The sequence below is a fragment of the Netta rufina genome (genome assembly GCF_964035555.1).
Source record: "Netta rufina genome assembly, chromosome: 7".
NCBI classification, from domain to species: Eukaryota; Metazoa; Chordata; class Aves; order Anseriformes; family Anatidae; genus Netta; species Netta rufina.
In genome coordinates, this window is record NC_140130.1 from 2,227,981 (window position 1) to 2,244,357 (window position 16,377).

Below are 16,377 nucleotides of genomic sequence, written 5' to 3' on the forward strand. Positions count from 1 at the left end.
ACTTCTGCCTGCTGGAATCACTGTCTGAAAGATATGCTTTCACAGGAGAAGATGCATGGTTGTTTTTGTTGGTGGTGTTTTTTGAGATCAGCTGTCTTTCAAGGATTCCATTAACCATCGCAAAAAAAGTAACTAAAACCAGTTAATTTAATGTGGAACAGTGCTTACGCCTTGCTACTGCAGAGACTGTAGGTTTCCAGAGGAGTGTTAACCCAGTACTGTCAGTGTAGCTGAAAAACAGGGGCCAGAGCGGGTCAGCAAAGTCAAATTGTCCTGTAGGGATAGACCTAGGAAGACAGAAATACATTTGCTTTCCAAAGCTATTTTACATTGAAGTCACACACTTTTGCAACGTTTGGAACCACCTCGTTCCCAGGTGGCTTTTACTGATGCTTTTAGAAGCCTGTGGCCTTGCTTTGCTGGGTTTGCAGGGGGTGCCGCCCCGCTTTGCTGCCGCCCGGGCCCCCCCCGCACCTCAGGCACCGTCCCCCGGACGCTGCTGAGGGGGCAAAACCGCCCGCCCGCGCCGCCATGCCGGCCGCGAACCACGCGGACGCCGCGCGCGCGGCGCGTTTGAGGCGCCCGGCCGCGCCGATTCCCCGCAGCGGTAAAAGCCGCCTTTCGGGCTGCCTTTGGCGCCGCGGCGGCGGCGGGCGCTGATTGGCCGCTTTGAATCGCCCCGGCGCCGCGCCATTGGCGGCGGGCAGCGGCGGCCATTTCGAATGCGCAGCGCCCGCCGCGCGCAAGGCGGAGGAAGCGCGGCGGGACCCGGCGGCGGCGGCTCCTCAGGTGGGCGCGGGGCCGTGGTAGCGGCGCCGGGCAACGGCCGGGGCCCCTCTCGCTGCCCCCCGCCAGGCCCGGCCCTGACGCGCGTTCCCTTTTGTCTCCCGCTGCAGGCCCGGGCGCGGCGATGGACGACTACACCAAGATCGAGAAGATCGGGGAAGGTGGGTGCGGGAGCCGCGTGCTGCAGCCTCCTGGTCGCTGCAAGCCTCGTTAAACGCAGCAGTCAGGCTCTGTTTAACGCCTCAGCCTTATCTGTGCTCGAGTTTGCGGTGCGTTGCTCCGAGAAGCCTCTAAATGAACTGTAAAACATAGGCTAAGTGCTTGCAAGGTGCTTCGTAACTGAAGCCTTGCTGTGAACCTTCCTGCAAGCAGCCGGTTTGAGCTTATCTGAGGAATTCGTGCTTATCTGAGGAATAATGCTGTTTGTGCGCGGCTTGCTTCGAGTAAACACCTATTACATGGTTACAATACAAAAGCAAAGTAATAGCTTGTAATCAAGCTGAATAACTGAGCAAAAAATACTTGGTTGCAGGGACTCTTGCCTATATTATCCATTCTTATTTGCGCTGTTTTATCTGCACCTGAAACTGGGATTTCCTACATGTATTTCACTGCTTGTTTTTTTAGGTACCTATGGCGTGGTGTATAAAGGTCGGCACAAAATCACAGGCCAAGTGGTTGCAATGAAGAAAATACGTCTAGAAAATGAGGAGGAAGGTGTTCCAAGTACTGCTATCCGAGAAATTTCCTTACTAAAAGAGCTGCAACATCCCAATATAGTCTGGTATGTGTATACTGGTATTTAGCTAAATTCTTTGCAAGGCTCTCTTCAGATAAGAAATGATTTTTCCACCGTTCCCATGAAGTGAGAGTTAGTCTATTTGCTGTGAAGCAGATACTATATTATACTATAGTACTGCATTCTGTGTTTATGCCAGTTTTTAATTAAGACTTCCTTCTGCTGCCCCTTTCCACTCTAAGAATTGATCAAATCTTCATTGACTTTTGTAATTTATGTTATTTATCTTCAGAATGGTTATTGTTTGAATGGAGACAGCGTACTTCATGAAAACTGTTTAAAGCTATTTCTTTAGCCAGTCTCAGAAGGTTATTTGCCATCTTGGAACAAATCATCTGACCTTGGTGTCCTTATGTGAGCCTCTGTTATCAATCACTTCCCTACTGTTTTGTAGCAGAGCTTTAGGCACTGTATTATCACGCTGACATAGCAGGCACATCTGAAGTATGCCTGAAGTTTCCATCGGTGGCTACCTGATTTGAAGAATTGGTCACAGCTATTGTATTCCCCACATAAGATTTACTTGCTCTTTAATGCAGCAAAATACCTTAGATTTAATGTGACTTGAAACTGGCCACATTCCAGCCGGGTAGTGTCTCAATATATGTATACATGCATCTAGGAACTCTTATAACCTACTAAGGGTGGAGGAGGTGCACTTAAACCTGCACAAATCCTGCTGCACCTAGTAGGTTCCTATTCTAATGTAGAGCCCTTAAACTCTTCTAGTAGTTCAGGTGCTGCTGTAGTAAGCCAGCTTTGAATGGAAGCTAGACACAAAAACCCCACATCTTTTTTAAAAAGAAACTGCATTTTTTTCCTTAGTCTTCCCATGAGTCATGAGGGAACATAAGTTTAAGAGGAAACATGTAGGCTGTTTGACAATGTTTCAGATGTACTTGATTTTTCCAAACAACAGTGCAACTCGCTAAGTCTGTTAATATTTGAAGACTGAAAGCTTTGTAAGATTTTCATACGAGGAACCTAGGAATGTCAGCTTGTGTCCCTGTTGAGAGGGGAAATGTAACAATGAGTCCGTGCACTTTGCAATGGAGTTGACTGTTCACTCAATTTTCAGTCTTCAGGATGTTCTTATGCAGGATTCAAGACTGTACCTCATTTTTGAATTCCTTTCGATGGATCTTAAGAAATACTTGGATACTATTCCATCTGGACAGTATTTGGATCGTTCACGTGTTAAGGTAATGAGGATAATTATTTAATATATAAGTTAAAGAAGACGGACCTACAAAGCTATAAGCTTGATTCTTAACTCCTTGAGGAGGAATGAAAGGTTAAAGAAGCAGGTGTGGGTAATAGAATCTTTTAAAAAGAATTCTGTTCTCAAATGCAGCTTCATTCTTTCAATTATGGAATTAAACTGGCTTAAAGTAAAATAAACACTTAATTTTTGTGGTTTTAAGATTGATATTAACTCAGTATCTGCAATGCTTTGGATCTCTTTCCTATTCCTGTGGGGAGACCTGACAAAAGGAAGCAGCTTGATGTTGCAGAACCATGAACTTGCAGTGAAGGTTATTGTGTTTCCTTTTTTTTTTTCTCTCCCACTTCATCCTGTCTACAGAGTTACCTGTATCAAATCTTGCAAGGTATTGTCTTCTGCCATTCAAGACGAGTTCTGCACAGAGACCTAAAGCCTCAGAATCTTCTAATAGATGACAAGGGAGTGATTAAACTGGCAGACTTCGGATTAGCTCGAGCCTTTGGAATTCCAGTGCGGGTATACACTCATGAAGTAAGTTGGAACATCCTTTTGGTGATTTGGACAATGCTTACTAGCTTCCTGGTTATGACTGAAACAGCTGAAAATAGAATTGTGGAGCTCGTACAGTTGTTATAAACTGACTATTATGTTTTACCTGATGGCTTTACAGCTCTCTGACTGTGTTTTACTCTGAAATGTATCTTAAGAATTCCACTGGTACTTTGACAGTGAATCAGATGGGCCAGAGTGGCTGCGTATGCTTCCTGCTCTTTCTGGATTTTAGGCAGCTGTTTTTATAGGGTTTGTTACCCTTATTTGCTTCAAACATCACTTACAAACATTTTCACTGAAACATTGTACTGGCAATACTTTCAACTAAAAAAACTGTGAATGCTCCTTAATAATGAGTCATTGTGCTTATAGTCGATTAGAGGACCCAATTCTATAACATCTAAACAAAAAATAAAAAATGTCCTTGTTCAACAGGTAGTGACACTGTGGTACAGGTCTCCAGAGGTATTGCTAGGATCTGCTCGTTACTCTACTCCCGTAGACATATGGAGCATAGGTACCATATTTGCTGAGCTGGCAACTAAAAAGCCACTTTTCCATGGGGACTCGGAGATTGACCAGCTCTTCAGAATCTTCAGGTATGTCAGGCTGGACCTTTCCCTTGCTTTTGTGCTGTATTGCACAAGAGTGCTGTGCACTTAATAAAATCATAACAGTGCACGCAGTTTTCAGACTAGACTGATCAGTATTTTGCTTCTGCTTGCACAGAGCTTTAGGGACACCCAACAATGAAGTATGGCCTGATGTGGAATCCCTGCAAGACTACAAGAACACATTCCCCAAATGGAAACCTGGTGGCCTGGAAACACAAGTCAAAAACTTAGATGAAGATGGACTTGATCTGCTGTCTGTAAGTAGCCTGTCTTAAACCGCTTGTGAGAAAACTGAGCAGGTAGTTTCAAATACTCTAGAATATCTGCAGCCATAATCATCAGTCTTGATAGAATGGAGATTACGGAGATCTTCAAATGCCACCTGCAGTTGTACAGGCAGTCATTCTCCCAAACCTGATACCTGATGTGAAATTGACTTGTTTTTCCATAATAGCAAACTTGATCAGGACTACTAGACTATAATTAATTTTCTTTTCATTAAGCTGTTTTGCCCTAGCTTATTTTATACTGATAAGCCAGGCTCAACTTGAAAGTGAGGATGAAATTCTACAAACATCAGATCTAAGTGAAAGCTCCTGCCCCCAAACTGTAGCTGTCACCCTCTTGGTGCCAGCTGTAATTGTGATGTGGTTGCATGACTGCTCATCGAGTTGGAAATATTTTTCCTGGGTGGTAGCATGTGTATTGATTGCGACTGGCTCATCTTCATTCATCTTTCCTGGTGGTCTTAATTGACTAGAGATGGAAATGGCTGGATTTATTGATCAGCTGTGAAATCAGAGGCCAAGTTCACATCAGTCTGTAGTGTCTGTGTCAATTGCCTTTCAATATCAAGCTAGAAATTTTAGCTGTGACGGGTTAACTCAACTGGTGTATTTTGTGGCTACTTTATAGTTTCATGGCCGTGTAGTTAAACTACCATAGACACGCTTTTACTTGACAAGTTCTTCGATCAGACCTTTCTGTTTACTGCTCTTCCAGCTCATGGGCTGATGCTGCAGAGCAATCTAGGTCACTTCTTAGGTGTGCTTACATGCACCTAAGTACAAGAATGTACCTTGTTATCTTATTGTTTGGCTCTCCTAAAACTACATTTGCACAATCCAGGTTTGCATATGGTGGGGGTGTTCTATGCATCTTAAGGTAAGTCAAAACATCTGATCTAGCTTGCTACAAGGGGAATGCTGTACAGCAATTATCCTTGTTAGCTGGCTCATGTTTTAAGCAGTCAGAAACAAGAAAGTTTATTATGTATTCTGTAGTGGTGTTACTCAGGAAGCTCAAGTGACTACAACTTCTCACTTGTTCTTTGTGAGAACAGAGCCATGGTTCAGGCTGGCAAACTGAACAACATTAGTTGAACACACAGTTGTTTTGGACCACCCTCTGAAGCTTATAGTGGCATTGTACAGAAATGACTGACTGAAGTTGGAAATAATTCCTCTGTATGCATCGACAGTATCACTATTATATCAGTTTGAAACAAAATTGCTTCTGTGATTGTATTTTGAGGCATTTGACACAGACAAAAAAGAATTAATCAAGTGATGTTAACACTTTGTTAATCTCAAAGTATATTAAATTCTGTTAAGTCTTCTATAGTTTTGCCTTAAATTAATATTAAAAATGTAGCTTCGCATTAATGCCTGGTAACAGTGACATGGTTGCATTATTGTGCATCTGGAATCCATTTAAGTTTCCTGTGATACTTAAGCCTGAAGCAGGAACATAGCTTTGAAGGCAACAAAAATGAATAGCTCATTCTAGAGTACAAGCACAGGTTATATCAATGAAAATGTTCACTTCTACAGACTTGCAGTTGGAAACAAGTAAAATAGCTAATTTTGAAAAGGGGTTGCATTTTTTTTTTTGTGTTAAGACCATTAGCGTGAGTGAGGTTGTAAGTTGAAGACATTCATGAGTTAACTTCTGTGGCTAGCATTTCTAAGCAATTGATGGCAATCATCAAAAGCTTTGGTCTGTCAGACAGATTGCTCAGAAAAGAAATGGTCATTTAAAATATCAGTTAAGTGCTGTAGTCCTGATATTGGAGCATCCCCTCTTTTTTTTTTTTTTTTTTTTTTTTTTTTTTTTTTTTAAGCAAAATTTGCCCCTTTTTGTGATACCTTTGGTATTAGTATTAGCTATAGGATACTTGTCTTCTGGGGCGTAGCTATAGGGAACTGTGTTGCTTGACTTAGATGTGGGCAGATACAGAGCTAAATCTAGAAGCTGTACTGCATTTGGCAGAAGCCCTGAGAACGTAAATGCAAATTCTGTAGTTTAAATCAACTTGGACAGCAAACTCCCTGTCAGATTAAGTCCAAGGAGAATTTAATGTCAAGGTGGACTACAGGGCAGAGTAATATTTATACTTTAGAAAAAAGAACAAACACAATTAGTTATGGAGTTGAGGAAAAGCAACTGGTAGAATACTGATTATTTGAATTTGAAATATATCTTCCTTTAGTAAGGACAAGTAAAATGGAAAAGACTTGCGAGGGTTTTGCTGGTTTTAAATAAGTTCTTAGCATTTAGGAGCTTTCTACTGGACTTGGGAAAATTTAAGGGGGCCTCTCGGGGCTGTGTAACCTATGAGGCTTGGAAGGAAGACTGCAGCATGTCAGTCTAGCTTAACTTTGTCTACATGCAAGCACGTGGCTTCTCAGTCAAATGAAGTAGCTTCCTACCTTTCCTCTTTTGGACCTGACTGCATGATAAAAATTGTTTTGCTAGCAGTTTAAAGAAGCATCTACAACTCTCTTGCCTTTTTTAGGAAGTCCTGGGACTCTTTCAGTGGCTATGGCATCCACTATTTTTTCCCATCAACTTTATTACTGAGTTCTTCAGCTAACTGAATTAACTTACTGAAAAGAAATCCAGGTCTTAAAACTGTTTTAGAACTTAAATCAGTTCTACCTGCTTTATGTGTGCAGGTGCACTTCTGTCCTAAGTGGACCTCGTAGCTGAACAAATCACTGTATTTTAACTGTAAACAGCTGCACCAAACTGAAGGGAAGCAATTTCACAACAACTTCTTATATATCAGTATAACAGAACAACTGTAGGACCACTTGTGCATTAAACGCCCATTTAAGCATTTTGGGCTTTAACAGACTAAAATTATTAACTTAGTTGAGAAGCTAATGCTAATAACAATTATTGCTGTTTGATGCCTGGTTCCACATTTAGTACAGCGCATATGTTACCCCCCTGGTGCAGGCATGGGCTTGGTTATTGAATATGAAGATAAATGTTTCTTCGCTTTCTGTTATGTATTAATACTGTTCTGACTCGTAGGTGGAAATGACATCTACTTCCTTGAGAAATTGTGGAACACAAGAAAAAATATGTCTCTATGGTTACCTGATTATTACTGTGGTTAAGTAATTATCTACTTAACATGATTTGAGTATATGTTCCATGAGGGAGTAAGTGTTTCTTTTCCTTTTCTTCCAGAAAATGTTAATTTATGATCCTGCGAAAAGAATTTCTGGCAAAATGGCCTTGAACCATCCATACTTCGATGACTTGGATAAATCTACCCTTCCTGCTAATCTGATTAAGAAATTCTAAACCTTTGGACTAAATCAACCAGAGTGAAATAATTGTGATTACTTCTACTATTAAGTCTGTCTGTAACTTTTATGTCTGTCTGTCTGCTCTAAAACTGTGGCTGTTTAGTTTGTTTCAGTTTAAGTGTTACCTAAATATAAATATTAACCTATTAGTGCTGAGTTCAAATACAGTGCAAATATCACTGCTATTAATGCAGTGAACTTTCTATAAATAAAGGTTTAAATCCAGCTAAGGACTCCCAACTTCTTTCCAGACTATAGGTGCTCTACAAAAGAACGGTCTTCTTCAGAATGTGCTGGTAAGGTACTGCTTATCTATGAAAGCAGGTAATTAAAACTATTAAATTTCTGGTTTTGATATGATAGTTCTTCTGAAGATCAAGCTGTGTCATTGTAATGCACAAGTGAAATTTAGGACTGACGTTATGCTGAATGTGCCAAATGACATTTAAAATGAGATAATTTGAACTGAAGAATTGCAGATTACTTAAGCAAAGTAGATGGCCAAACTCATTCTAGGCTTTGCTTTTCTGAAGGTATTTGGAAAATCTTTGCTGTGTGCACTTTTTGGTAATCTTGAAGGCCCAAGGATTTACCTAGATGTTGCATGTTAATTTGTGAATTAGCATAGTTCTAACTCATGGAACAGGTAAGGTGTGTGATCTTAACTTTTACAGGGAGAGTGTCTATATACCAATGTGTAACTGATGAACAGGGCCCCTTCTCAACTGCTAGTGGTAATGCAGTTCTCATCAGATTCTTATTAAAGGCAGAGCCTTCTGGATTATACTTGAAAAGCTAATATCTTCATATAGGAATATTCAAGTAAATGTTGATTTAACAAGGCTGCTGTGTGAATTGTAATCATAATTTTGAGATGCTACATGTCTACAGACTCTTCCATTATTAAAACAGGAGCAATCTAAAGCTCCCCAGCATTTAACTATACAAGTGAGACTATTATAAAACCTTCAGACAAAATTCATGAAGCTATATACTAATAAATCATTGTACGTGATTACATTTCCAATTGCTACATCTATTCTTGGCTTTTGTGTGCATCGATAGGGACAGGATGCCAGATTAGAAGAAAAAAGCAATGGAAAGAACTCTTGTGACTACACGATTAAAAATTATTTACATTAAAATAATTGATAGACTCAACTGCAGGCTTCCACCTACAGTGTTATAGCTGCTGTACCCTCTAGTTGTAGGACTTCACATCTGTCAAGTTTTATTGGCTCTAAGCACCATGGAGCTCTTATACTTTCTGGCTTAGGGTCAAAGCTTGCAGCAAAGTGTGGAATAGTAATGAAGGTGTTTAAGTTTCTAAATCAGGCATGTGAAAGGAATAATACAGACTTCAAGAATAGCGAAGCTAGGAAGTCTTTCCTACAGATGCTGAGGAATGACTTTAAAACGCAAGCAGTGGAGATAACATCCTGTCACTTGGCTGTTCATTATTGTCTATATGAGTAGCTGAAAGTATTAGTGTTAGACCTAGTTTTTGTCAACAAGTTGCATTGTTAGATGTAAATACCAGCTGGGGGATCAGCGTTGTTCTGCTGGGTGGTTCTTAACCTCCCTGCTAGAGGTATGTGGATGCTGTCACATCAATGGAATCATTTAGCAGTAGACAAGTCAAAAGGGGGAGGCTTTTTTTGAAACTGCTTTTATGGAAAGTTAGCTCTTAATCAAAGGTAGATGGGAAGAAGATTGCTATGGCTGGTTCATTTCTATTAACACCAGAGATGGGGTGCAAGGCAAATTACGCTAGGGGTCTCATTTGTCTGCTTTTGAGTGTAGTAACTTGATTTGAGCTTCCAGGCTAAGGGATAGCATTGCTGGTGCTAAATGGTTACACCAGAACAGAAGAATGAGGGGGAACCTGTAGAAGATAAACACTCTAGCCAGCAACTGCTCTGAGAATCAAAAGTTAATCTCTTTAAACAGTTATTTGGGGTCTTAACGTTTAATTTGTCTCTTTCTAGTAGACAGATTTGAAGTTCTTTATGTGCTGAGAGGAAGACTTTAGGCAAACTCAGATTTTGTTTGTAATACTGACAAAGCCTTATTTCCGTCATGTAAGTACAGGTGTCTATCTCAGTTTTGTGTGGTACAGTGAATGCTTTGGCCTATCCTAACAAACAGATGTCAGTACTAAAACATTACTGTTTTAAAAAGCTATGAGCCTGCAACTTTTGTGTACCAGGTACTGGTACGACTGGTGGCGTAACAGTTCCATCAGAGCTGCAATGGTAGCTATTTTGGTATTCCCAGCAAACAGGACAGGGAAATGAGTGAAATGCCATCTACCTGTCTGAGGTCAGATGTGGGGGTATCATAACCAATGACATAACTCATTTTAGTAGCTCTGTTCTGAAATACAGTACACATTTCAGTGATGCAAATAATTCGCATTAAAAAAATAAATAATCTATACTGCATAAGTGTCCTGCTGTCCAGACCTAGGATGTGAAAGGCTTGTGATGCTGAAATTACAGCCATCTGAGCTGACTCTTTATGCTGGTGAAAACAGGAGGCGCTTTGCTATTATTATGCGGATAATAATTGGCAGCCCTATTTATTGATAGTGCTTTGACTGCGAATTGGGAGAACTGTATTGCTACAGTACATTACTTTTGTCCTTCAGTTGAGGCCATCGTAGTGCTTGGCAGGGTTTCACTGGTTCATAATCTTTTATTAGGGCATTTAGACAATTGAATTGTACTAAACTAACAGTTGGATACGGGCCCAGCAAGCGATACCCAGCATATTTCTCATAGCTGCAGATAATGTTCTCGGTTTTAAGGTAATCGTTCTCTACCTTTCCTGAAGTAACTTGGAGGTGATGTACTGTTTGCTTCCCCACTGAATGCGCAGTGGACTTAGGACTAAGTTGCTTAGTAATTAAGTTATGAAATGCCAAATTGCTCTTCTTACTAGTAGGCAGTGTAACTGCTGAATTTAAAGTTGCCTTTAACAGCTTATGTAGTGACAGAACACCTGTTAGAGACCCATAGGTTTGCAATATAGTTTTTAATGTGAGAACTGAGGTGTGTGTATGTGGGGAGACTTTAAAAGCAGTCTGGTCTTGGTTGAAATAAAGTTCCATAATGTTACATTAGTATTATGGCAGCTGGTCAGTAATGTTTTTTACTTGGGTACAGGCAAATCCCATCAGGGAATGATAGTTAAATCTTTGTTTAATTAGTCTTCCATCCCATTCAAAAGTAACGTGGAACGAAAAGTTGGGGTATACAAGACTGAAATTTGGTATAGGATCAAATTAGGTTTTTGATTTTAAAAACAAAGTTCCAAGTGCTATAGGGTTTGTACTTTCCAGAACAGCCAACCTACTACTGGATACTTGCAGACTGAGCTCAGCTGCTTTTACTTTAGTTGGACATAATTCATTTTAGTGAGGATATAATACACTCTCTGCCCTTTGGAAATAACTGACTCTTAAAACCAGAGGTTCTGTAGTGAACAAAGAAAACAGGAAAAACTTCACTTTCTAAGTCCCTCGAACAGGGAAGCTACAGTAAAAGCTGATGTAAAGAGAAACCTATACCTTTTCACATGCTGATGTAGATGTCAGGGTCAGGTGGTGTCCTTCCCAGGTCAGTTTTCCTAGCAGTATGTTCATGCTGTGGTGTTCAATGAATCCATCATCTTTAATTAGAACATGTTAAGCATTCTCTGCCACAGACTTGTTTCAAACAATGCTTCATTTGTATGCTGTTCTCTCCCAGTGATTTGTTGTCTTGTGGGTATTTTCCTATCGCTGTTTATGAACCTTTACAGCACCTGGAAATGGATCAGTGTCACTAAGTATCTGTTCCTGAAACTGCTGTTAGCAAACATGCAGAACTCATCTGTTCATGTATTTTCCTTTTATCCACATTCTTTATCTCTTTACAATCCTTAGCAACTTGATCATAAATCTAGTATCCCTCTTCCTTGCTTATCTTCTTGTCCTAAATATTTTCCCTTATCATACATCAACTACTTCTTGAACCATGTTTGCTTTTGAAAATGCAAACATCTATTTAATTTTCTTACACAGGCTCTTATTATTAAAACCTGTTGGCTGAGTATTGTGTTATAAATCATACTCTCTGCCCAGTAGTTTAGTATGGTAGGAGATACAATAAATTGCACGAAGGATTAAAGATAAAGGCAACTCCAGGGCGATTAATGCCTAGTACTGCCCCCTCCACAGGCTGGAATGCTGCGCATTAGTTTGTACCATCTCAGAGTAGGGCCGGGTGGAGTGAGGTCTTGTGATCTGTCTGGAGAACAAAATTTTCTCAAGGTGTTTGGTTCAATGTAGTGACTATCCCCTCACTTAGAAGGGGAGAAAGGAAGACTAGGAACTGTGATAGATGAGAGAGGGGTTTTTGAAAGCAAGTAGGAGGAGGCTCAGAGTATAAGACAAAAGAAATGCGAGGAGTAGAGAGAATTACAGAGAAAAAAGGTGATCTGAAGCTACGGACAGGGAGGTAAGCACACAAGAAGCTTCGTGGATATTACTTCAACAGAAGAAGCTTTCAGTTTGAGACTCGCTTTCTCCTTTCTGATCCAAACCTGTTGGAACCCTTCTAAAGGTATTGTAGCAGAACTAGTTTCTGATTTGGGGAGGAGCTGGAGAACACAACACTCTTTAGATCTCAGCGGGAACCAAGAAACACCTCATGGAGGGAAAAGCAGCTGTTCCTCAGAGCCAAGGCTGGAACTGCTGCCACAGCTTTTATTTACCATCCTTATGCTTTGCTTGTCCAAATACGCCCATGTGCTGTCTTTAGCACCCATTGCAGAGGTGGTCATCCTCTGCTTTAGCCAACTAGCTTCTTATTCACAAAGCAGTGTCTGGTTAAGGCTCAGGTGTGACTGTTCTGAGCCTGGTCAGCAAGCTACAGCTGACTTATTTGTAGCCTGCTCTGTTGGCTCTATCCGATGACTAACATTTGATTTAAAGGATAAAAAGGAAACCACACACACCCATCTACAACTTACTCAACCCAAATTGTAAGGCCAAGTATGGTATCTCATCCCTATCCGTATCCTTCACTAGGTGGACCACAGTTGTACCGGAAAGGTGGGAATCTCAACCTTAGGTGCTATAGAGGTATGTTTACAACTCATGGTAATTTTTCAGTACTGAGACAGGGTTGTTCTGAATTTGATTTGCTAAAGAAAACCTCTTAACACTTAAAGCAACTGCAGTGATGGTAATGGAACCAGAAGTGCGTGTACTGCAACTGGCAAAGCTGGATTCACTGAAACACCGCTCAATTTGCTGAAAAACAAGAACAGTACCTGCTGCTTTAGGCCGAGTGCAGCGTTGGTACAGAAGGGAAAGTGTTAAGGTAATGATGTGTGTGACAAGAGGAAGTAGGTTCATGATTAAAAAGACTTAATAAAATGAAGGAAAACAGTGGATGCTTCTGAACAATTAAAATTAGGAAGTGTCCCTTATGCATAAGCTGGTTTCTGACTGAAGACTAAAGCTACTGTTAACGAAGTCCAGAGAGCAGCTCAGGGACATACCACACTTCTAGGGGCTGAATAGGCACTGCTTGGGACAAGTCTGCAGGACAGCTGGTAAATATGTGTTTGGTCTAATTCCAATGGTGCTCAAAAAAGATAGTTTGGCACTCTGCTGATGTGGGTAAGTCTCTTTTTGGACTATGTATAATGAACTTTTTTTTTTTCAAGGAGGGAGAGAGTATCAAATTATTTTGACAAGCTACTAAAAAGTCATGCAAATTACCTTCCCTCCAATTAGTTACCTGAGGAAACCTTCCTCTGTCCTGCAACATGCACGGCTTAAGTGCTCCTTTGCACTGTATGTTGAAATATGGAGTAGGTATGAGATGTGTATTGGCCCAGAAGGGATAGGAAATGTACCTGCTAGTCATAAACTACTTTTAAGATGATATCTATTCAGTGAGATAGCAGCTGCATTTGCTGCACTTAAAATTGGACTTCTAAACAGCAAATAAATCTATTCTGCAACAAATGGTGGAGAACTTGCCGGCTTTCTAGTTCTTGGGGTTACTTCTGACTAGCCAGTTTTGAATGGCAGTATTTCCTGCTTGGTGTCTGCAGACCTTCACTAAGATATGACACTGCTACGGGCTCTGTTTGATCTTATTTTGTATCAGCTTTGGAAAGGCAGAGTGATAAGGAAAATCCTGATATAAAGGTCATATTTCATTAAGCCTGACTATCTGTTTTCATCTAAGCACCCTTACCTTATTTTTTGGCAATCCTCATCAGCTTATGGGGGCAATATAAACGTTTCCCATTGCTTTGGCCACTGTTTGCTCTGGTTTACACCTGCTATGTAAATAGCTGTTTTCAGGCAATGGCTCTTGGTTCTGTTTGCACTGCATGTTCCTGTATAATGTAGCATTTCCTCAGATGTAAATATCAGTGGGGTAACAGGTGTTCAACTGCTGTTGGAGCACATTTCTCTTCAGAATGATCTGCTGGCTACTTCAGTGTATTTTCATTGTTTGGATCAGTAGCCCCAGTCTATGTTGATGCTACTGTGAACTGATTGACTGATCTCGGACATACGTATCCATAAATGGCTGCACTGGAATGAAAGAATTGGAAGGGGCAGTTGGTCTTTCCTAGTTGCTAAAATGACAAGTAAGTTGTTACACCTTTGAGGATCAGTGGTGTTAACAGATTAAAAATCTCCAGATCATTAAATGTAGTACAAGCCTTTCTGCTGTTCTCTGTAGAGTTTGGAGTGCACTGCTGGAGGAGGGTTGTTTCGAAATATATTTTCCTAAACTAGTTTAAGTGGTAACCTACTGAATTTAATTTTGAGACGGTCCTGCCTACAACTCACAAAATATCCAGTACGTGTGAGGCAACATGTTCTTGACTGAGAGTCAAGACTTGTGATCTTGGTAACCTTCAGCATGGATCTTTTAATCCTGAAGGAAAATGCTTTTCCCATGACAGCTTAGACTCGCATAGCAAGCACTACCTGTGGATCTCTAATGCAAGAAGGCTAAAGGAGCTTCCCTCATTTTGATTCACTCTGCATCTCTTGCTTTTCTTTGTATAAGACATTAACTATCACTCTTCCTGCCAATTACTGGTCTTCCAGCAATGTTATTTTTGCTTTTTAAAAAAAAAATAAAATTCTGTGCTTGTCATTCAAAGTCCTTTCAGTGCTATTTTTCTCACCCTCGGCTATCTGAGTCTATTGACTTAAGAGATATCAGAGATGGAGCTTTTACAAGGCCATTCTCCTTGACAGTGATTAGAGGAAGATCGTCATAAGCAAGCCAAGGGCTCTCTCTGTGTTGCTTCCAACAGAGACTTGAGATGATGATGAGGGTTATCTACCTCAGGCAGTTGTCTCATGTGAGCATTTTGACTCAGTAATATCAGAGGAAAGCTCAGGCTCTAAAATGCTCCCAATTGGTGGCATAAGGGGATAAAAGGAAAGGTCAGTCCTTTTCACCCTGCAGACTCTTAATGGATCATGCAGTGAACAGCTTACTGCTGTGACCTAGCAGGTCTTCAGACACCTGTAGGGATCAGAAAGGATTTGACTAGTTGAAGGAAAGCTTAAGTATCTGTTAGCATCCCTCTTCACAGGTCAACTTTGGTTGCTTCCTACAGGATCTGGACATTTGTGTCAGTTTAGTTGCCCATCTACTGTGAGCAAGTCCCTAGGCTTCAAAGCACCATTTCAACCCCTTGATGTGTGAACTGTGGACAGTAGTGCAAATAATTCACAGCTGAATTCAGGCTCTGAACATATTAAGCTTTGCACTACAACTGTACTTGGCACTGCCTGTTTTTCCCCCTAACACAGGCATGTGTTTTCAAAGTTTCTAAACTCACTGGCTGGACAAAAGGGGGAGGGGTTTTCATCTATTAGATTTCCTTGATACTAGTGTAAAACTATAAGGCTGAGGAATTACAGCTTCTGTGAATTACCTCAGCTAGCTCAGAATCTCATCTTGAGATGTGCTGGGAAGTTAATAGTTCCTCAGCATCCTTCAGCGACAGGCAAAAGGATGAAAGGAAGAAGCAGAACAGTGTACAACACTGGCAAGAGGTCGAGAGTTTATTTTGCATTATCTGTAAGGAAAAGTGTCATGGGGAAGCCTTTCTTAAAAGTTGTCTGAATAATAATCTTGATATTAATAGAAAAACAGTGTTTAAAAGACTGTGTTTTCATCTCTTTGCAGAAATGTTTGGTACTTCAAGCACCAGTAATGACTACATTTAATTAATATTTGGTGGTTAATATATAAAATGTATAAAAATAAGAAAAAAAGGGGAACTGAAGGAGACATCATTTTAGGTGAACTATGACAATAGATGGTAATAAGGACTTGGTATGCATTTAGTATGAAGTCACATTCTAATTCCTAAAGTTGCCTTGTTTCATCTCCCTCTTGACCACGAGGTGTCACTATGGCACCTAAATACCAGCAACCGCTCTGCAGAGGGGGAGGGAAGAGAAGAAAAGCCATCAGACTCTCATGGCTCCATGAAAAATTGAAGGGTATTTATTTTCTGGTAGGCAGCCAGGCTGAAAATACTATCTGAATTGAAAGCCTTTCATGAAACATCTGGGCAGTTAAAATTTTGCGAACTTCAAAGATGTCCAGTACCACACTGACATACTGATTTCTTTCTTTAGTGAAAAATCACTTAGGCTAACACAAAAAAGCCTTTGTAAAACTATTTCATGCTGAAATTAATGATCAGATTTACTTCTCTTTATTAAAGTGAGTATCACAGGAGTGCCAGTCAATA

General features: G+C 40.5%; 1 protein-coding gene across 1 annotated transcript; it reads left to right on the top strand.

The window, feature by feature from the left end:
* Positions 1–896: 896 nt before the first annotated feature.
* CDK1 (cyclin dependent kinase 1) lies at positions 897–7,573 on the top strand (the record flags this gene model as incomplete). The annotated part of the gene is made up of 7 exons (XM_084290633.1): positions 897–947; positions 1,414–1,570; positions 2,664–2,787; positions 3,171–3,341; positions 3,798–3,961; positions 4,092–4,233; positions 7,457–7,573. Exons 1-7 carry the CDS (start codon positions 911–913, stop codon positions 7,571–7,573), a joined length of 912 nt encoding a protein of 303 aa, XP_084146759.1. The 5' UTR covers positions 897–910.
* Positions 7,574–16,377: the final 8,804 nt, after the last annotated feature.